The sequence below is a fragment of the Bombus vancouverensis genome, chromosome 13 (assembly GCF_051014615.1).
Source record: "Bombus vancouverensis nearcticus chromosome 13, iyBomVanc1_principal, whole genome shotgun sequence".
In the NCBI taxonomy this organism is placed as follows: Eukaryota; Metazoa; Arthropoda; class Insecta; order Hymenoptera; family Apidae; genus Bombus; species Bombus vancouverensis.
In genome coordinates this window covers 9,803,946-9,826,068 of record NC_134923.1, presented here as the reverse complement: position 1 = coordinate 9,826,068, position 22,123 = coordinate 9,803,946, and the positions used below count along the sequence as shown (strand labels likewise).

Genomic DNA, 22,123 nt, shown 5'->3' with positions numbered 1-22,123 from the left:
ATGTTTTTATGGCTTAAAAATATTATGACCATAAATGCAGGACACTATTTTTAAAAAATTATTAGTATACTAATTTACACCACTATGATTTGCTATTCTTCTTATGTATGTATAAATATATAAATATATAAGCATTTCCTCAAAATAACAAGTGCAGTGAAATAAAAGTATCTACTTATTTTATTTTTTAATTAGATAGGCTGGAGGTAATGTAATGATTTTAATACATTAAACAGGAACTTTTTTAATTATAAAAATATTTTAATATTTTAATTAGAATTGTAATAAATATTGTGTTATTAGGTACTGAAGTACAATATTTGTAGCTCTTCAATGGTATACTGTTTTCTGTAGATTATTAAATGGCACAGTTTGGTCTTTTAAGTTCAACGTTTGTTTGTATATTTAAATAACGTAGAATGTAAAAAAAAATTAATTGTAACATATAAATTTATTTGTTTCTGAGTTTACAAGAGCTATTGGTGAACATTTTAAAAGATGCATTCTATTTATTTGTTTACTGTTAAAAATCAAATTTATTGTAACGTAGAATTGTTACAAAAAGTATTTACGCATCATTGTATTTATTATAGTATTTATATACTGATTAATTAAGTTCGAGTTTACTAAATATCGTATCATTTAGCAGTACTTGCAAGTAACTCTAAAGATTTAATACTACGAAAATGAAATGTAGAGCCCGATAAAAGAACGCTGAAAAAGGAGTACATATATTGTAACATCTTAAGACTTTTGTAACTTAAGTATACAAAGGCTTTAATAAACGTTCAATTGAAATTAATCAACCGTTTAGTTTAGTTAACGATCTGTTTAACGATCTCTAAAATACTAAATCTTTGCCCTTATCGAACATAGTTTGTCAGAAATTAAATATTATTCCAGTTAATGCTTCGATCTATTGAATAGAATTTGTAAATTTTTAAATATGCTTTTCGTAAGCTAGAGAGCTTACAGAGATGCAGGGAAACAGTTGATTTCGAGTTTAATTTGGAAGATGCAATCGCTAAAGTTCACAAATTAATTCTCTCAATTAGTCTTCTTTTTATTAATGAAAATTTATTCGATTTTTTTTCATTACGATTAATACTGAAACACTATCACCACGTAGCGGTGGAAAGACGGAACTAATTACTATTGCTGTCTTTGTCATACAGTATCGTCCTCTTTGTCTAATATGAGTACATATGTCTATCCTTACTATTTCCTACCACTTCTGTGATGAGTAATACACATATTGTGTATATATATGCCTTTATCGCACACTATTACTTTCTTTGACTATAGACAAAGTGTGCTATCATCTATCCTTATATCTTCTAAGTTATTGTTTCTTTCGCATCCAATAGGTGATAGCACATGGCTTATTCTCCGACAAAAGCCGCAATGTTATGCGATAAGAATATGTAATTGTATCAGGCAAATGTGCAACAGTATGCGACAAAGACAGCAATAGCGATTAGTTCAATCTTTTCACCGCTACGTGGTGATAGTGTTCCATTCTGGTTTTGCGATATTCATGATTCGTGATGTTTGCGTAGGAATCAAGCGAGTAACATTCGATTGAGGTTAAGGTACTTTTCGGAGTGAATCGTACATATAAAAAGTCCATTTTTCACAAAACAATATTAGATAATTATGGCGTACGTATTCTGATCGATAACATTTTTTAAAAAATAACGGAAAGAAGTACTACGTGTGTATGCATACATAAACTAACACATAGCTTCAAAATATATGTCCTGTTAAACATATGGTTTCTTAATGTTTATGATTTAACTTAATAATTAATAATAGGAATGTTCATTTGTTACAGGTCTAAAGTTACTTTTAAAATAACTCTTACCTCTGATCCGAAACTCCCATTTAAAGTGTAAGTTTAGTTACTCTGGTGCGAGACATCATTTTATTGAATCATAAGATTCATGTTCTTTATGTGTAAATAAAAATAACACAAATATGTCAGAGGCTGATTTTCTTGAAGTATTGAAAATGTTTAACACTTTTCTTGTACTCATAGAAAATCCGAGAGTTAGCCAAGAAACAAGTATTGAGAATGTTATCAAAGCTTTTCAATGTGCTCAGTTTATTGAAGTCACAATTGCTAAAGCATATGAAATAGGCAAAGAAAATGTCCTTGATAATAATCTTCACAGCCATTGGTTAAAGGAAAGTAGATCAAATTTGTATAAATGTTCTGAATTGAAAAATGCTTGTGATAAATTACTAGAGGTCTATTTGAAAGACACTAACATATCAACTGATATTGTGGATGAATTTTTAAAATTGTACATTCAATATTGTGGCAATGAGAGATTCAATGATTTTCTTAGACGAATATTAGTTAACGGAATCTGTACAAATATAGTTATAGAGTCTTTAGAAAAGTTAGGTGTCTCTGCTTTGGACATGCAGGATGAAGCTTTAATCATTTCTTGGGAATCTTTAATTAGTAATGGTAATGAGTATGAGGTTTTGGAATATATTCATAAAATGATTAATGATGGTTTTCATTCGAAATTAATTCACTTTGCTGCTAATTTACATAACAACAGCAAAAGTAAGGCGTTAATAGTTCAGGTATTGTCAAACAGACTTGTCCACAATGATACAAATGTTTGTTTAGCTCTTACAAAGGTAAAACAAAAATTGCTTTGGAAGTTGATGCAAAAATATTCAGAGTTTTACACAAATTTCCTTGATAGCATATTTTACTTTGCTCGTCATATGAAACAAGTTGAAAATCAGTGGATATCAAATTGTGAATTCAAATATGAGCATCTTGTCAAAGTAATAGAAGTATTATTAAATGGTCCTACAGAAATTTCAGAAATAATGTACAACAGAATGAAATTAGTAAAAACACATCCCAATGGTACAATATGGCATAAAATTGAAAAAGATATTGGATGGTAATAGCATAATCCTTGTATAATCATTGAATGGAAATGAGGGTTTATATAAAATTCATTAAATTTATTTCTTTTTTAATTATTTACTTTGTTTCAATAATGATTTGTATAAGCTCTCATCATTTTAAGTTAGCATCTAATTTATTTTGTGAATTAAATAGAAATTTTTAATGATTATTAAATATTGTATAATTATAATTGCAGACTTAGTGTGCCAGATAATACACCTTTCACTGCTGTATTAAAATTTGCTGCTGAAGAATTTAAAGTATCTCCAGCAACGTCTGCCATAATCACAGATGATGGAATAGGTATCAATCCACAACAAACAGCAGGTAAGTCCGTCATATTATAAAATAATGCTTATGAGAAAATTTTTAAGCAATATATTTATAATGTGATTAATTTCAGGAAACATTTTTCTTAAACATGGATCTGAACTTAGATTAATTCCAAGAGATAGAGTTGGATAATTACTTCTTAAAATAAACATCTATATATAAATTATTTCCTTGTTGCACTTCTCACCAATAAGTGTAAAAAAGGAACTACTTTTTCATATAAAATTTGTTGTTTACATAAATTTAAATAAAACATTCCTGAAGTTTTATAAATTGTACTATTCGGTCGAATTTTTTCCATCATATTTTTATTGAAGTTGAAGTATAAGTAATATGAGGGTAAAATTATGAGAACACATTAGATATATATTTTTGATAAAAAGATTTTATAAGTGAAATACATGTAAGAGGTATAAGGTCGATACAAAGGTATGTTACTACATGATAAAATTACTTAGCGATCAGTCATAGCGCAATATTGAGTACTAAGAAACTTCTTGTTGCAATCGAAATAATTTCTTCGGAACAAGATTTTCAAATCGCGGCTTACGAAAGATCGCATTAATTACTGAGAGTGATTATAAATCTACTGTTCATAACAAAAGAAAATTCACGGCATGAAAGAGTTGCACATGAGATAGTATTCTTGAGAAGCATTATAAGTTAGAAACAATTTTTATCTGTTTTATAATCATCTTTTCCATTTACATCCTTTCAATTCTGTTACAATCCATAGTTTCACTCAAGGGCATAATGGAAGAAAATTTAAAAATAGAGGTAAAAAGGAATTATTGTGCAACTTATAATAACTTTTTCAGATATCATTTTTACATAATACTTTTTATATATATGGCTTTTGATCTGCTTATATATAAACCTACTAAAAAATACAATAATATAAAAAGGTAAGGGTAATAGAATATGCAACAATGATGTTTCTCAGTTCTAGAATATCTGACAGATAATTATTTAGACATACAAATGTGAACTACAACGCGGACGATGCAAATGGGAGTTATACTTCTTTTCTTTTCATAGCGAAGTATTACCTTGTTCCTCTCTGTTCTACTTTTTTCTTGCTTTTGATGCTTACAAAAGTTTTGTTATCTTTGATTTATCAAGGGAACTTTTATGTTTCTAACAAATGGTATAAAAATGTGTGTGAGAAATGTAGAGAAAAATATATGCAATTTTCTTAAATGCTTTAAGACGTTCAATCCATTGTATAAGAAACTTAATTTATGAACTTTTTCTTCTTTCAATTGTTGCATGAAACTTTTGGCACCTTTCTAATTTCTTACGATTAATGATCCTGTGCCTTTTTTATGTCAAAATACAATACTGGAATGTGTTATTTTGGATTGTTGAGCAAATTAAGCAATCATAAAAAAACAAATTGTATGATTTGTCGTACTTTCATTATTCTGGCGACTACAAGCTAAGGTTTGTCGAAACGGTATAGCACCCATGATTAATCTCTTTTTTACATATGATTATTAAGTTACCGATGCTGAAATATAAAAGTATAAAATGTGCGTGATTCTCGCATGGAAGCGTAAATTCCATGTTTGCTTGTAGACGTATTTGAAAATTGATATACTAAAATGGAGGGATCTTTGTTTATACAAAACTGCTTTCAATCACAGGAATAGGAACGCCATTACATTCTTAACAGTTACAAGAAACTATCGTTACATATGATTAGACTATTTTATTGGGTTGTAATATAAGTAAGTTCAATCAAATAAAGAAAAATACTGGCTTGAACCGAATTTACCTATGTTACAACCTAATATTGTATAAAAAATGGTCTATCTAAATGGAATAGGATACACTTGTATAAAATTGTAAATGAATACAGTTTATAGAAATGGTAAATCATTCTATCATTCTTAATTTCTATTAGACCATTAAACAGTACGAATTCAGTGTATATTGCATAGACAAAATAGGCATCTTTATACTACTTGCAATCTAAAAACATTCTCATTTCCTGACTACCAATAAATATGGAATTCACGCTTCGACATTCTAATCATAAATGCACAATGAATTGAAAGAATAATTTCGCGCTATGATACATTTTGGTGGATCTTCGATATTTTTTACAAATACTTTGGCGCAATTGAAAGAGTATAAAATTTGGTTTATTCATTATATTCGACATGGTTGTTAACCGCTTAAGATCCAGGAAAACGCTGAACGTACAACTACTTATTGTGTGTATACTTCGCCGTATAACATAACTGTCGACTTATAACTTAGTACATGTAACTTTTTCATTCATGTGCGTGATGTATTGTAGAAATTTCTATTTTTCATTCATGAAAAAAGTATCGTTCGCTAGTATCACACGTATGATGATTATGATTACAGTAATGTATACACTGAGAGTATCATTGATAATGTTAAATAAAGAAAGGTACGTGGCACTAATAGGTATACAATATTATATAAATCATATGTCATTCTTTTGAGACTGATTATTTTATGGATCATTACATACTGTTTTATTTAGCAATAGAAAGGAGCAGTGCTTGTTGATTAATAACAAATTGTTTACAAAAAGAAACATTATTTTTTTAAAATAATATATTGATCAGACGAAGTTTGGTTTTAAAAAGTATTTAATCATTTTTTAAAGAAATTGTTAATTAATTTCCGATTTAAATGCAATTACAAGGATGTCCATTCAAGCAATGCTCATTTCTAATTAATACACTAAAAAGTCTTCTATATTTTTAATTCTCAAATCTTAGAAATAACACAACAAAATTATTCAGTAGATTCGTTTTCACTCAGTGCTAAAAACCCACTTTGAAATAGTACGTGATCTCAAAATCATAAACATATAATCGAAACTATTGTCAAATTCTGGTAGATATCTGTAAATCTAAATCTCTAGTACAGCTCTTACTGTTAATTATCCTATGTAGTTATCCTTAATATCAAATGAATCAAATGGCAGTTAATAGAAATCATTTATAACAAGGACTGCAATCGCATTTTTTTACAAGGACTTCTTCACTGAACTATATAGAATATGTTACGAGAATTTTAACGCGAAGTTGGAAATACTTTAATGTCCAGTCCTCCGTTTCTTTTAAATAAAATTCGTACAATAACCTAGGTAATTATACCTATATTAAAATGTTACCACAATTGAAGAAAATCGCACACGTTAACTTTTCCGAACAAAAATTTATGTTGGAAATATCATTACAATTATAAATATCTCTCAACATGTACGATGCTAATATCGAAATACTTCCCCTCATGCTGTGATTTTTAACTTATAAATAAATTACGTTTCGAACAGCTACATATAAATTTATTTTATCTTACCGTTTTATTTTAATGACCTACCGATGTCGCACAATCTTTACTCATCCTGTAATTAAAATAACGAAATTGCAAATGTATTATTAAAGTTCGATGTATAAAGATATGATCATATCAATATGATCGAAATTCTTTAATATTATAATGCAAAAATTATTTTGTTTCCAACCTTACAAAAAATGATACCTACCCATTCGTGCTCCTCTACACCTTCCATGTGATCCTGTTCCAAGGAGCACTGTATTACATCGCCCACAAAGTTGCTCATAGTTTTCTGGATCTAGCACACATACATTAACAACACCCTCAGACCAAGTAAGGAATACAACCGTAAATCCTTTAAGTTTATATTAAGAAATTCTATGCAGCTTATACAGAAATGGTATACCTTGCAATGTCTTAAGGATTTGCAGCAATAATTATAAAAAGAATTAAAACATGTAAAAGAACGCATGCCAAAGTAATTAAAAATGATTGCACTCTATAAGGAATTTTTATATTTTTATATTTCACGACACGATACTATACTCATTTGATGATACTCACTGATTTGTTTTTAAATATTTACTTACTTCCTCTTGTTTAGCTTTTACGTCGGGATTCCATCCCAGTCTGTTGAAAGGTTGGGCAGATACAGAAAATGGAGTGGCTGATTGTTGTTTTGCCGCAACTGGGGCGGTAACTACACCTTGGCCTTGATTTTCAGTTACTATATATAAAACATAAATATTCATAACATTTTTAATACAAATACTATTATAATACTTTTAATAAAAATATTAGTCATTGCTTACAATTGTCCATGCCAGGTGGTTTTAGACTTATTCTATACGCTTGTTTGTTAGCTCCATTAAACCACTCAGTAGCAGTCATAGTTGGCTTCCATGTAACTTTTGTTGGTGGGAATAAATCATCTTGGAAAAGTTCACTCTGAAACAATTAAAATTAGCTTATTGTCCTTGCATTTTTTCGAGTTATATTAAATCTACCTTTATACGTGGAACGGTGAAACTTAGAGGTTCTATTGTGTTATTTGTTAATCTTAAAGCCGATGCAAATTCTACACTAGCAACATCGCATTTATTCTTAGGAAGAAACGATAAACCCTGATGCAAACTGCTGCATCGATGATGGCTAAGTGGACAACAATATGGTGGTTCTTCTGTTACTTCAAAAGCATATATTGTAGAATCACCCTAAAAATATATTTTATATGAAACATATTTTCTAAATTATCTCTATCTTCTATTATCTTCTATTATCACTTATAAAGTATTTAAACTTTTTGGTATTCACTTACACGTCCTGTCAAGAAGAGCGTTGAACTGTCTTCGTCGTAATATGGCATCAAAATTGCAGGCGAAACATCTAATCCAACTGTAGTTAATGGAGTATTAAGATTGTCCGTTTTAAACACATATATTTGTCTTTCTGAAACTCTGAAAAAAATATAAATAATAACAAGTTATTGTAATCTATATAGAGTGTCACAAAATATGTGGAGAATATTCATAAAGTCGATTTTAAATATAAAAACTAAAATAAAGCTATGTAACCTGAAAAATAAGCTTGAATCAATATTTTTGTATAGAAATCTTTCTTCATTGTTTTGATGTCTAGAATAGATTCTATAAATATCTCTCACATATTTTTTGAGACCCAGTATATGATTCAAATAATCGTATAAATCCTTACTTGTCAAAACCCAGTACAACGAGAAATTGTCCTTTCAATGCCCACACAACTCGTGCGCCTCTGGTACCAACAGGTCCTTTGCCAGTTTTAACTGGCACATCGCTAGATCTTGGTTTGTAAACTCGTAACTTTCCATCTTTGCAAGTACTCGCGAGATACTGACCGCATGGTGACCACGCTAAACTGAAAATTTGATCTGTATGTCCCATTAAAGTAATCTTCGCAACAGCCGTTTCACAAGATGATAAAAGTGTCAGATCCCAAATTTTCACGGTCATATCGTAAGATGCCGATGCCAAAATATCTGATGCCAATGGATGAAATTTGATTAAATATATTTTATCGGTATGAGCCTTTATGGTGTGTTTTGGTTCGTTTGTTGGCTCTGCTAATCCGGATTCTGGTATTTCCCATAAACGGATCATTCCATCATCACATGCTATTAAGGAACAATAATATCACTATCATTTGACAAATTTTTTCATTACAAAATATTACAATAATTAAAAAAATATTGATTCCTTTACCGACAGCTAATCGCTGATTATCGAATGGATTCCATTGGAAATCCATTACAGTGGCACCATGTACTAACGCTGGCATTACACCATCTGGTAGCCTTCCGGTTTTCTTCAATTCAAGGACTGCTATTTTACCACCTGGTCCGCTAAGTGGCACCGCAACACGATCAGGGTTGGCTGTAATGATATAGTAATTATTGAAGATAAATTTCTTGTATAAGAAGTGAAGCATTTTATACAAAATGCAAAGTACCATGAAAACCATCGCATTCTCCAGATATCTGACGACTAATGTTTCTTATATTTTCAATATGCGTAGATTTATGACCAGGTGTACCTTTCAGATGTCGAAATTTCGATACCCTACCTATATACAATAAACGTAAGTCATTAATAATATATTTGTTGTATAAAAAAAGTATTTATTTCTTATACTTTTCTTACCAAACACAGTTGATGTTCTCTTAGGCGTTGGCGTCACAGAATTATCCACTTTTTCCAAGCGGGGATCCATGCTCTGTTGACGCAACATCGAGATAACTTTCTTAACTTCGTCTTCTTTAATTACTTCACTTTTAGTTTTAAACGAATCTCTGCGCCTCAACATCGTTGGCGACCCCATTGCTTTCTCGGCTAAGTTTCCATCAGTTACAGACACAGAACGACTCTCATAAAGCCTTCTTCTCTCAGCTATAGAATTTCTATTTGCATTGCCCCGTTCAAAATTTCCAAGATCCTCGCTTTCAGGTGAGTCATCTTTGACTTTTATCTCAAATACTTTACGTCTTTCCGCAGTGCTTGGCGTTTTCGGTTTATAACCAGAATCACTTGAATTAGCATCCTCCTCCAAAGAACTAGAATCGCTTTTTCCATTTTCCGCTTCTTTCATACGCTCATTATTAAATGATGGCGATTTCTCTGATTCTGTATTGTTCTCTATTTGATTGTTCAGGTCATTTTGGTAGCCATTAGTATCACTATTCGGTGCAACGGGGACCGAAAATATCTTGTCGAATGAAAATTCTTGACTGCCAGACTTTGCTTGAAATGGTTTTGGTCCAAGTCGGGGCTAAAAACAAAGAAATAATAAGAATTATTTTTTGTTCTTCTAATAAAAATCTATTCGTAATAAGCTACTTATAGTGATTATGACTGTAATGAAATAAATGAAACGGTATATAAGGGCACACGATATCATCAAGCATACAGAAGTAGAACATTTTGTAAAATGAAATTCTTTTCATAACACTATTATTTTCTCTTATAGCCAGATTACAACCTTATATCCCCCAATCGCATTAGGGTTCACGGATGTAACTACTGAACCCACGCTTGGCGATGTACGAGGACGTGCAACTGGCTTCGGTTCATCCTCGGAAATGCTATTAGTTCTTGACGACCTTGGCAGAGGCTTCGGTGGAATCACTTGCCCTCCGTTCTGCACTTTATTTTTGTCATCTTCAACCTCGATTTTCTTCATATCTTCTAACTTTTCGATATCGTTCTCGAGCATTGGCTCTTTCTCGATCACCTCTTGTGTCTTTGCGTAAGTTTTCGGCGTGGTGACGGTGGTAGGTTTGGTCGATTGCTTCTGCTCCACTTTTATTTCTCGTTCATTTTCTTTGAGCGTCGCTAAGTTTCCCTTATGTACCTGAGAGTAAATTCCTTAATAACGCAAACTGTTTGAACGAAATTAGCAAAGTCCAACATCCATTTTCAAGATTTTCTTTCTACGTCAATGATATATGTAATTTCTACAAGCTTGTCACATGTACATACGCATTATCTGCACATTTGTAATTGCGGAGAAAATATAAGGGAACAATGCAAATAAACAACAATCTCGAAACCTGTTTTTTCTACACCTAAACGTAGCAAAAAGTTTGAGAATGTATGTACAAAAAGAAAGAGTATATCGAAGCATTCGCCTAAGAACACAAGAATAACTATGTCTCGCGCATACGTAGAATTACTTACGCTGATAGAATAAGCTACAGAACATCAATTGCCACTTAAATTACACGTGCCAGGAATAACACTTTGAATGGTGCTAATGTATAAACTATAAAACATACATTGGATATCTGAAACGTGAAAAAATATACACAGAACATGAGAAAATAAAATCAAATGATGCAAAATAAAACGTACATTATCAGCCAAAACTTTTTTCTTAAATAAAATGCATATAAAAGATTATGAACTTACAGCACAAATAATGAAAATATTTAGATCATGTTCTACTTCTATATTATTCTCATATGCATATGTATATCACACAAATAGCAAAATATCAGAAAATGCAATTTTAATCTTCATGATGTATTTATTAATTTTACATTGCTTAATTACATTATCTGATACATTGTGCTATTATTCATTTTGCACTATAGTGTATAATAAAAATTAATTGTAAATACAATCGAATGTCACACAACACATTTAAAAAAATGTTTACAAAAAGACATTTTCAAAAACTTGTTTCAGAACTAGCAAACTGGATAGCAAAATGGGTAATGAAATGAAATGAAATGAAATGATGATGATAAGCGTGCAATTTAATAAAATCATATATTCATAAAAAATGATAAACTTTATTATAATTTTCTATGTCCTCTATGAAAAATCCTACTATGTTTTATACATCTTTTAAACCTAAAAGTACCCAAAAATTTATAGAAATATTTACTTACAGCAATAGGTTCCTCCCCTTTATTTCTTTTAGCAGGATCTAAGGATATTTTTGGAACAGGCATATTGTGTCCTTTAATCCAGGCTGCTGCATTATTTTGTGCAATACACCCTACTGTATCTGGGTATATATCTGCATGGAAATCCCTGTACGTCTAGAATAGAAATTTCGGTATTTCTTATCTCTCTGAAATATGTTAGAAACTGCATTTTTATACTACAATGCACTTACTTTTCGTGGAACTTGATACATAATAGGTATCACCATATTAGACGTAAGTTGCAGTAATCTATTAACTTCGGCTTGCATCACATTTAATGCTCGTTTTGGTACCAAACATACTCCTTTCGTTTGCTCTCCACTGTGACGAATGCCTTCAACTAGGAATGGATCTTTATCCATAACTTCCATGTACATAATAGTAGTATCTCCTTTTCCAGCCAGGAAAAGCATGTTTGTATCGGGATCAAACAGAGGCATTAAAATCCTATGGAATATACTTTATGTTTATGGTAAAATCAATTTAATAAGATTATTCATTAATAAATTCTCACCCTGTGCTACAATCCAATTCTAACATTTTTACTGGTTCATTTAGATGCCTCAAATCTCTTATATAAACCTGTCTTAATCTAGCTGCATCAAATCCAGTAGTAAGTATTCTGTCACTATTATTCAGCCAAACACATCTAGAATCTTTGATACTTTGATGACTGGAACAAGAATTGACGATGCAAGTAGAAGCGCGAGCATCTATTATTCTCAGTTGTTTGTCTTTGCAAGATGTAGCTAAGATCACACCATCTTGCTTCCAACTTAAAGACTGAATTACATCTGTATGTTCATTATTGGCTGTAATATAATAAAGCAGTATTAACTAAATTGGAAACTATTGGAAAACGTTTCACCTAGTAAGAAATATGATATTGTAATTACAAAATAGTTCTTGTTGTGAAATCACATCCCATAAAGACAGGTTCGTATATGATACTGTTGTTAAAAGGTGTTCAGCTGAAGGGTGCCAACACACCACCTCTACTCTTCTTTGACGGTGGGAGAATGTACATTCAGGATTACATAGAGGTTCTTCCAAGCCAGCTTCTGGAATGTGCCACAACTTGACCTACAATAAATAACATAATAATTTATAAGATATCTAATTAAATACTAAACAAAGTTATAAAACAATATATAAAAAAATTATGTGAAAAACATTATGACTTACAAGACAATCTTGTGAACCAGTGGCTAATAAACCATCGTGAAATGGAGAAAAATCCATATCTGTTACTGTATCTGCATGAGCATGAAGTAAAGGCATAGTTTTACTTTTTCTGCCACAATCCTCCAGTGGCAACACAGCAAGATTAGATCCTGATTGAAAAAAACAAAAAAAGATATAATTTAACAAAAAAATATGGAATATATAATTTATATTAAAATATATAAATATACCATTATGATCTACATTAAATGCCATAAATGCAGCAGATGCTGCAATATTATTGCCGTAAGTTTGATACGAGCCAACTGAGATGTCTCTAATGCAGGCCTCTGGTTTAGGAACAATTGGAGCTGCATTTTTATATTTGGATGCTTTGAAACGCCAAGCCATTTTGACGTTTTCAACTTTACACTTTCTGGACTAACTTCTGTTTAAACCATGTAATCTGATAAAGATAATGTTACACGTAAACAAGTTATTTTAATTAAAGCGGTGTTCAATAACTGTTTTTAGTAAAAAAAATATAAGAAAAATGTGGATGGATATATCGTTATTTATTATAAAAGTTTTGTTAAATTTTGTGATTAAGTGATTTATTGTTGTTATCTAGATGTGTAGAAAAGATAACGCTAACGGAGGGTTTCGACACTGGTACAAGCTGTGCATGACTAATAATTTGGGGGTGAGAACCACCCCACCCTTATCTGTCGTAAGTGTCGTAACTCCGCAAGTAATAACAATGACAATCAAATATAATTTCTGAAACGGAGAAAAATGAAATTCAGCAATGCTCCTACTCACAAGCTGCTGATTGGCGTGGCTTTGCACGCGTTTCACGAGATATTTGCACAGAATACAATTTAACAAAGAACCAGCTACTATAAACACAACGACGATGGCAGGTAGGCGTCTCTGATCTCCACGGCTGACAGGCGGAAACAGGAAAGTCCCCCCCACCAAAAAACTTTTTCTATCTTTGTCGATCACAAGTAACATCATACAATGTGTCCCAAGGAAATAAAATGTCATATAGAAACAAGAAATAAAAGGGTTGAAAGCCGAGAAAAACTTTTATCAATAGGAACGTAAAAAATTCAAATTATCTATAACTGTTTTCAGTACGTAGAAAATATCATAAAATATTCTAAAAAACTTAATCTTAAAGGAATATATTGTATATCTTATTAAATCTGAATAAAATGTATTACATAGTAAATAATTAAAAACCAAAAGCATAATTTATCCAGAGCTCAATATACGTAAGTTCATAGTAAAATAAAGAAGAGAAGTGATATTTCAAATTATTATATAAAATTGTTCTTGTACTAATAATTATTTGAGTTGAATTATAAATGATAAGTTCAACTATTGAATAAAAAATTTAATAATCTTATATTCTATTAAAATGTTTATCACATTTTTAGAATATATATTTTTATTAAACACACGTACATTTGTATTTGTAAGGCACCCTATATATGTCTAGTTACGTTCGGAAATCAGCTGCTAGTATAGAGAATATTGGTCGTCGTTCCAGCCATATGTGAAAGTAATGGCGATAATTTTATCATTGACGAAATTGATGATGTCGACGGATTTATGAGTTTCTTAAATTATTCAATTATCGGAGTGTTTAAAATGTTTGATCATCCAACGAGTTGCTGAATAATCTGAATTACTGTAATAACAATCCATAAATCATGGACGAGAGATAAAGACGTATATCAATCTGCGCAAACGCAAGAGGAGAGATTATTCCTACTTAAATTTGAAATGTATATTTAAATCAAGTTCTCATGTTATTCTCTTAACAAAGCCAATTGCAATAATGGAACAACCTTTAAAGAGGACAAGTCTGCCAAAACAGCCTGGAAATAAGTAATTAACAAAATAAATTTAAATAAATAAGAAGTAGTAAATAAATAATTGGCAGATGAATAATTAATATAAAATCTATTCCTACCTCAACACTTTGTTGATTATTAACTTGCATTAAATTTTCTTTTCGAAAGCTCAAAATAGTGACCGCGAGTAAAGGGATAATTTCTAACGAATCGTATGCTAAAATTAAGTCCCAGAGGCAAAGCAACTGTTCTGGCGGTAAATGACCACTGAAGCCTCTCATGATCCACTTAAAAACAATTCTTACCCTAAAAATAAATATCGTTTAATGATGGTATGAATGTACAAAATAAATGGAACTTACGGTTGTATGTGAATGTTTCTAAAGTGAATCCAAAGCAATGGTTCGTGGCACTGCAGTAACCTCTCAAAAAGCAAACACAGTGCTACAATACCTTGTTCGTGGCTAGATACGGTGTGCAATCGAAACCAATATCGTAAATAAAAAGCTCGAAACGTATAATACATTGCGCACGGGTCATCGTATAGGTAACAAAATGGCGTAGCTAAAATATTATATATATATTATATATAATATTAATAATATTAATAATATTTAAATCACATCTTCATTGAATTTTGTATATTCTTATGGACTAGTATTTCTTATGGTCATAGATTTCTTCATATTGATTTCAAACAGTGCTTAATATATTATACCATACATCGTGAATCCATGAAATGGAATCACACCGCTTGGTGGGAAGACTAGGGTGTTTTCCAAAGTGGCTGGCTTTCCTTGTAAAACAGCGTGTATGACTTGGCCTCCAGCACTTCTGTCAGTTGTAACTGGTGCTAATACTTCCGAATCACGAGAAAAACATAACATTGTTTTATATAAAACGTCTTCGAACACAAAATACTGATCGTCATTTCGTGCTGTTAACTGCACATCCTAAAATAAAAGTAATTGGAAATATAATTTGGGAGAATGAACGAAAAAAAATTTAAAAATTATTTAAAAAACTTAAGATTTACCTTGATTATCAATTTATCTATAACGATATCGTACTGTAACACCATATTTTTTAATTCTTCATAATATTCTATATCCTAAAAAATATTCAGACTGTAATTTTTTTCTTAAGAAAAGAAACAACATTTAACAACATTTTTACATTTTGTTTTACTGTGGATCCTAATACAAGGGACCAAAGACTGCCACGAAGTGCTCGAGGAGCCCCACGCTTTAAGAATTGTTGCGCTATCGGAGCGTGATTCGTTTTCAATACCTTCTCACCGATGAAAATCCTCTCCTCTTCTAGATTTCCAAAATTTTCTGAACTTGGCATGTCTGGATTTACACCAAGTAATGACATACCCTTTGCTAACTCCAAATACACGCGTCTCTATTAAAAAAATAATAATAATAATTCACTATTCATATTATCTGTAATTCGAACATATCTATTTATTTAAAAAAAAGTATAACAAAAAATGGTATACCAATTGCGTGAGTGTTTTTACACGAATTTGTATATGACTGAACTCCCAATTCAATTCGTCCCTTGAAAATTGTTATTTTTTATTAATATTGAGAAAAATAATGTGATTTTTATTTAAAAAATAATGCATATTTACGAATGTTTTTTGAAAGCTGGATTTCGTATAGAAAACAGTACATCTAAAAAATCTTTTGGGGCATAAAGAGGTCTATATTGTGACAGATCTAAATATTAAATAAAAGAAAATTGAAATTTATTAGGATAATCATTTCAGTACTTTTGCTAGAATTTTTATTCACTGAATCAATATTAAAGTCACCGATATCATAAGTGCTTAATTCATTCCATTTTTCAGCAAATTCTTCGCGATCTGCGTTCGGTCTTATGCGTGCTAGTGGCACATTTAATTCATTACAGGTTGAATTTAATGACTTTTGTATTCTACGTTCCCATTGAATTTGAGCTTTTTTCAAATAAGTTAGATCTACTTCTTCCATGGATATTTCTGTTGCGGTTGATAAAGAACCCTAAAAATATTTAGTTAAAAGGAAAGTTCACGTTTAGACAATAAGTTCTGAATAGATAAAAATTAATAAAAATTATGTCTACCTGTGATCTGACCCAATGAAATACAGTATTTCTAATTTCTGTTTCTAAACCATTACTTTTTAACGCCTCCAGTAATGTATTTTTAAAGTCTTCTCTCTTTACTGCAGTAGAAGCAACAAGTTTCTAAAAAGAGGTTAAAATTGTCTGTAGCGTTTTTGATTTTTCGAATACTTTGCATTTCAGGTTCCACATTAAAAGCAGCTCTATATTTCTTTGTAATCTTATCTTTAATTAGAATTACCCTTCTTATTTTTTAAATAGATAAACTTTCTTAAATATTCAAATCTTTGTTTTGAAAAAGTTATCAATTTTTGTTATTAATGAGGCTAATAATTATATTTATATACTTTGCGAGTACCTGAATTTCAGCATAAAGACTTTTATAATTGGCCATACTTTGAATTTCCTCCGTTAATTTTTCCGCAGATCTTTGTAATGATGTTTTCTTAGAGTTCTCCGCATTTTCAGTCATAGCTGTATACTTAGAGAATTCTTAATCAGCCTGAATCGTTTTATAATCAAATCTGAAAAATGATCGCCATTTGTAAATAAATTCATTCCCGCAGTCGCAGTGATGAACAAAGGGGTGAGTTGTCGGCCGCGCGATCGAACATTCAAACTTACTTTAGAAATAGCTCACTTAAGTCTTTCATGACCTCAACAATGTTTTTTATATTGATAAATAAATAGTAATTTACATTATATCATCGTCTCTGTTCCTGCAAAATGTTTCGTACTGGTTTACATATATATACATATATATATATATAACTTATTTATTTTATATCATTAAATACAATTTTTCTTGTGAGATACTGATTTACGTTACTGTATTACAGAATAATTGCATGTAATAAAACTTACTTTATCATTTTTTTGGCTGGGAGGCTAAGAAAGAAACTATTATTATTATTATTATTATTATTACTATTTACCGTTCTTTTGAATATATAACTTTACAATCCTTAATTATATGTATGAAAATATCTCAACGAATTTTTTTAGTATTCTTTATGTGATAAAAATTGTGTCAAACTTAAATGACTTCAGAATGTTGTTTAACAATTAAGAAAAGTATGCCTTTTAAAAAGTTTATCTCCTTAGAGTTTTACAATTAGTCAGACAGGCTCAGATAGAGGATTTTCCTTACAGCATATCTTTTTGAACGTTCGAAAGATCCCACGGCGAAATTGCAGGCCGGTGCGCTTGCAGGAAAATGGCGGTGCGATAACCTGTGTTTTGAAACGTAACGTTGTATGTTATCGCTTACACGAATGGATATCTCAAACATGCTTGAAGTACAAGTGGACGAAGTGAAGGAGGTAGACATTAAAGAAAACGGTGAGGTCGCGAAGTCTCGCGAGATGACTTTCTATGAATTATCGTGAAATATAATGTCTAACCTTCATATTGCAGTAACTCCCAAGGAATTACTTCCGAGTACCACTAATGTTCCAATACCTATTTCTCAAGAGGAATATAATTATTACAAGCTTATGTTTGGCAATGGTAAATTTATAATATTTATTCACAATTCATTTTCATCGTCTGTTAACTTCTTCTTTCTCAACATATTTGTTTTTAACATTATTTGATACAACATGCTGCTTTTTTTTGCATATTTTTACGATGTAAAAATGTTCACGTGAATTTAAAAAAAAACACAAATGTGATAACAGAAGTTATGTTCTAAGATACATATACCGCAATTCTTTATTTTACAGAATTTTTGATAGAAAAAACATACAATAGTGATCTAGTGAGTTACACGTATGTTTTCTAAGTTGTATTCAATGCAACAAATATAATTTCTTAAATTAAGTTTTTAAGTTCTTAATGTATAATAAGACTTACAAGTCATAGGAGAGTAAACTTTTAAAAAATTATTAAATTGATGTGTTTTAGATATCTCAGTAGTGCAGTTCCAAAGACTGCATTGTACCGCATGCGATGCACACATTGGCTCTGCACCAGCAGATGCTCATAACATGTTTGAACATCCTGTATTACATACATTACTGTGTGCAAAATGCAAAGATTTCTATGGCGATGGCACTTTTGAACAAGGTATATACTTTATTGGTATCTACATCTAAAAACTCAACAAAATTTGATGGGCTTTCTTAATTATATTTTACAGGTGATGATGATACAGATATGTTTTGTAGATGGTGCGCAAATGGTGGTAACTTATACTGCTGTTCCTTTTGTAGTAACACTTTCTGTTACAAATGTATTAAAAGAAACTTTGATCCCATATTGAGAAAAAAAATTGAAGCAGTTGAAAGATGGAAATGCTTTGTCTGTGATCCCACAGATTTGTATAATGCTAGAGGAACTTGTTGGGCCTTGCTTCAGCATATTCAAACGATAAATAGGTAAACAATTACTAAAATAGAAATAAAAAAATAAAAAATTTCTCTTAAATTTAATTACATGTATTTTAAATGATTGCAGAATATATCAAAATTGTAAGTTGCCTCAAGAGGAAATAGACGATAAAATGAACACTGACGAATCGAAATGCTGTCCGCGCAGAAGAAAACGGAAGCGTCGACGAAATGGCTCGAATTCGGAAGAAGAGGATGAAACTTACATACCCAAACAAATAGTACCAAATGCTATTCCCAAACGCAAAAAAAAGGGTCGTGGCAAAACAAAATTTTCCAATGGTAATAGTATATCTATGTCTGATAAATATATCGGAATATCAGACGACACTTCCACGGATAACAATAGAATATTACCATCTTTACTCTCATGCGAGCAAACGATGGTTGAATGCGAAAATACCACTATTGGAGCGGACGGTACTATTATCTCGCAATCTCAAGTAAACCCTGGTCATCATAGAATGAATCTCCCCATTGCTCAACAGCCAACGATGTATAACACGGCTGTTATGAATGTTGTTGCAAATTCTAATTTTTTGCAATCTTCATCACCTATTGCACCTCGTCGTCATGTATCTACTTCGCTAAACCAGACGAATCAAGTGAATTTATACCAGACACTACATTCTACGCCAACGTCAATGGTTACTATACCTAATCAGAACATTAACTTAATACATCGACCACGCTTCTTCTTGCCTAAGCCGCAGGCACCGCGTACAAATACGAACTTGAATATCATTGAGATCGAAAGTGATTCAGAAGACGTAGCGGTTGTCGGTCCGTCAGGAGTTCCACGACCTACTAGCAGTTCCAATAGCAGTTCCAATAGTAATGATAAAGCAGTACCTGTTGCTCTTCTAAGTTCATCTTCTAAGAATAATTATACTATTACAGTGAAACAAGATGTACAAAAAAGGCATAACGCGAAAACATTAAACCAAAGGTTACTTCCTCATGGCAAAGAGATTAATAGTATTCTACTTCATTTAAAGATGAAATTCCAAGATTTGTTCGATACGGCTAAACGAGAGGAATTTAAAAACTATGAACCGACCGACGCTCGTCTTTTAATCAAACAGTTTCATTCTGACATACGCGATACTGTGACTCAATTAGCGTACATTAATGACAGAATAATACGTGAATATAATAGGTGGAAAAAATATTCAACAAAAATGGGGCTTACTCAGTCTACAGATAAGAATAATATTCGCAAGACTTATCGCGGAAAGCACGAAGAAATACCTCTTGATATGATTTGCGTAAATGAATCCGACGAGGATTCCAATATTAACGATGAAATAGAGTACGGTATTATGGGCCCATCTGATCTGGTTGGTAATACAAATGTGGTCGATGGAATAAATTTCTTCAAAAAGAGAAGCACTATAGAACGAGCTGTAGGCAACCATTCTGTTCTATTGGTAGATAAATCTGTACAAATAAATTCTGCGGAATTGGAAAATTATGATAGGTCTATATTGTATTTTGCGTTGACAAAAAGTAATAAACAATCGGGGAAAAAGGATAATGTTTCGATATCGTCTGTAAAAAAGGGCAATAAGCAATCTGGCAGTTACGAAGATCATTTTATTCAGTTCTTACAAAAACAGAGTGTGAACTCTCAAAGCAAGCAAGCTGAAAATTCTGAAGAGTTGCCCGATCCAAACGAAACATCGTTAAAGGATCTAATAGAGGCTAACTCGCCATACGTTTCTGAAATGCTAGAAACTATGGATAAGTCAACTGCTTCAAGTAGCAATATTTCAAGTATTTCTGTTAAGAAGGAAAGCGATCTGAAGTTCTATGAATCGCGACAGGGAAACTCAATTACTTGCAGAGTTGTTGATGATGTTTCGAAAATGGTTAGTAATATAAATGACGATTTAGTTAAAAAGACTGCCGCGAATGAATTTATTGATAATAATTCGAGGAAAGAAGCTAAAACACAAAAAGGACATTTTTCCATTACAGGTGAAGTTGATATAGTAAATGTAGCAAAAAATAAAGGACAACATTTGACCATAACCAGTACTATAGAATCTGAAGATGACTGTACTATTATTGATGATTAATTAAAAAATAGTTATTTAACATCTTTCGTGAGTTTCATTAGTACTTTAATCGAATTATTTTCTATTTATTATTTATGATTAATCAGTTGTGCGAGTATTGCTTTGAAAAATTATAAGTATAGAAATGAGTATCACAGAAAACACCTTATCATTTCTATTTATCTTTACATGATGATAAGATATTTTGAATTTGTCATAGCAATTCTCGTACATTTGACTGTACTAAAAAATTCCTAATTGATCACTCAATATCTTTAAGATACATAGGTATATATTTTTCACGAAATTTTTGGAAACTGTTTTGTTAATTTATTAAGCTATATACTAATTAAAATTATAAGTAATACCAATTAATAGGATAAGAATACCAACAATATTGTTTATTTTTAGATAAGTAGAAAGTTGTCATAGTTTTGTTTTGTACAAATATTATACGAAATGAATGATGTAAAAAGTCCTAATAATGTTTTTTTTACATAATTGATAATTGTTAGAGCAGGAAATTTCTTGCACAAATTAAGCTTATAATAATTTTTGTACACTTATTATTTTCGGAATTATCGAATAAGATGGAGAACTTGATGTATGAATACTTTTAATGTCAGTATAGATATGTTTCATATGGTTATCTAACGATATAGTTACATTTACATAAATACTAAATGTTCAATCATTATAAGCGAATAGATAAGCAAGAATGGCGGAAAAGAAGGCCACAAAAATGTTGAACATGTTTTATATATACTAACGTATTATATGTATAATATCATGTTAAAATAATTCAAGTTATAGTAAATGGCAAATTCATCTGTTAACTTTAAGTAAAGCTGAATCTGAAGAATAAATTTCTTTCAAACCGTTAAGCATAGCTATTTTTCATAGACTCTGTAGCAAAGTGTCTTCTGGTTGTTTTTCATTGGGAGGGAGGGAAGATTCAGAAGGAAGAAAAT

General features: G+C 31.0%; 4 protein-coding genes across 11 annotated transcripts; 2 read left to right on the top strand and 2 right to left on the bottom strand.

Annotated features, from left to right (window-relative positions):
* The first annotated feature begins 1,504 nt into the window (after positions 1–1,504).
* Ufm1 (Ubiquitin-fold modifier 1) lies at positions 1,505–3,544 on the top strand. Of its 3 annotated transcripts, XM_033344350.2 has the most exons (4): positions 1,505–1,661; positions 1,835–1,891; positions 3,135–3,265; positions 3,342–3,544. In XM_033344350.2, exons 1-4 carry the CDS (start codon positions 1,657–1,659, stop codon positions 3,401–3,403), a joined length of 255 nt encoding a protein of 84 aa, XP_033200241.1. In that variant the 5' UTR covers positions 1,505–1,656; the 3' UTR covers positions 3,404–3,544. The 3 variants fall into 3 exon arrangements, with proteins under 3 accessions (XP_033200241.1, XP_033200234.1, XP_076479778.1); XM_033344343.2 differs by lacking the exon at positions 1,505–1,661 and having other exon boundaries at positions 1,803–1,891; XM_076623663.1 differs by lacking the exons at positions 1,505–1,661; positions 1,835–1,891; positions 3,342–3,544 and adding an exon at positions 1,898–2,930 and having other exon boundaries at positions 3,135–3,269.
* A 92-nt stretch (positions 3,545–3,636) lies between these two features.
* pod1 (coronin) lies at positions 3,637–13,690 on the bottom strand. 2 transcript variants are annotated; one of them, XM_033344218.2, is made up of 18 exons: positions 13,548–13,690; positions 12,977–13,191; positions 12,747–12,895; positions 12,458–12,644; positions 12,076–12,373; positions 11,753–12,008; positions 11,523–11,675; positions 10,109–10,480; positions 9,274–9,898; positions 9,083–9,196; positions 8,836–9,006; positions 8,309–8,747; positions 7,914–8,052; positions 7,603–7,809; positions 7,408–7,543; positions 7,186–7,322; positions 6,804–6,893; positions 3,637–6,662 (listed from the first exon to the last, which is right to left on the bottom strand). In XM_033344218.2, exons 2-18 carry the CDS (start codon positions 13,134–13,136, stop codon positions 6,654–6,656), a joined length of 3,642 nt encoding a protein of 1,213 aa, XP_033200109.1. In that variant the 5' UTR covers positions 13,137–13,191; positions 13,548–13,690; the 3' UTR covers positions 3,637–6,653. The 2 variants fall into 2 exon arrangements, with proteins under 2 accessions (XP_033200109.1, XP_033200115.1); XM_033344224.2 differs by lacking the exon at positions 10,109–10,480.
* A 429-nt stretch (positions 13,691–14,119) lies between these two features.
* LOC117162392 (TBC1 domain family member 19) lies at positions 14,120–17,174 on the bottom strand. Its single transcript, XM_033344293.2, has 11 exons — positions 17,061–17,174; positions 16,703–16,825; positions 16,413–16,620; positions 16,230–16,317; positions 16,095–16,155; positions 15,767–15,997; positions 15,627–15,701; positions 15,309–15,543; positions 14,953–15,154; positions 14,710–14,896; positions 14,120–14,614 (listed from the first exon to the last, which is right to left on the bottom strand). The coding sequence occupies exons 1-11, from the start codon at positions 17,172–17,174 to the stop codon at positions 14,546–14,548; spliced, it is 1,593 nt and encodes a 530-aa protein (XP_033200184.1). The 3' UTR covers positions 14,120–14,545.
* LOC117162363 (uncharacterized) lies at positions 14,555–22,036 on the top strand. 5 transcript variants are annotated; one of them, XM_076623784.1, is made up of 7 exons: positions 14,555–14,624; positions 17,855–18,043; positions 18,119–18,211; positions 18,608–18,769; positions 18,843–19,080; positions 19,160–20,963; positions 21,073–22,036. In XM_076623784.1, the coding sequence occupies exons 2-7, from the start codon at positions 17,959–17,961 to the stop codon at positions 21,085–21,087; spliced, it is 2,397 nt and encodes a 798-aa protein (XP_076479899.1). In that variant the 5' UTR covers positions 14,555–14,624; positions 17,855–17,958; the 3' UTR covers positions 21,088–22,036. The 5 variants fall into 5 exon arrangements, with proteins under 5 accessions (XP_076479899.1, XP_033200125.2, XP_076479898.1 ...); XM_033344234.2 differs by having other exon boundaries at positions 19,160–22,036; XM_076623783.1 differs by lacking the exon at positions 14,555–14,624 and adding an exon at positions 17,187–17,288 and having other exon boundaries at positions 19,160–22,036.
* The last annotated feature ends 87 nt before the right edge of the window (positions 22,037–22,123 follow it).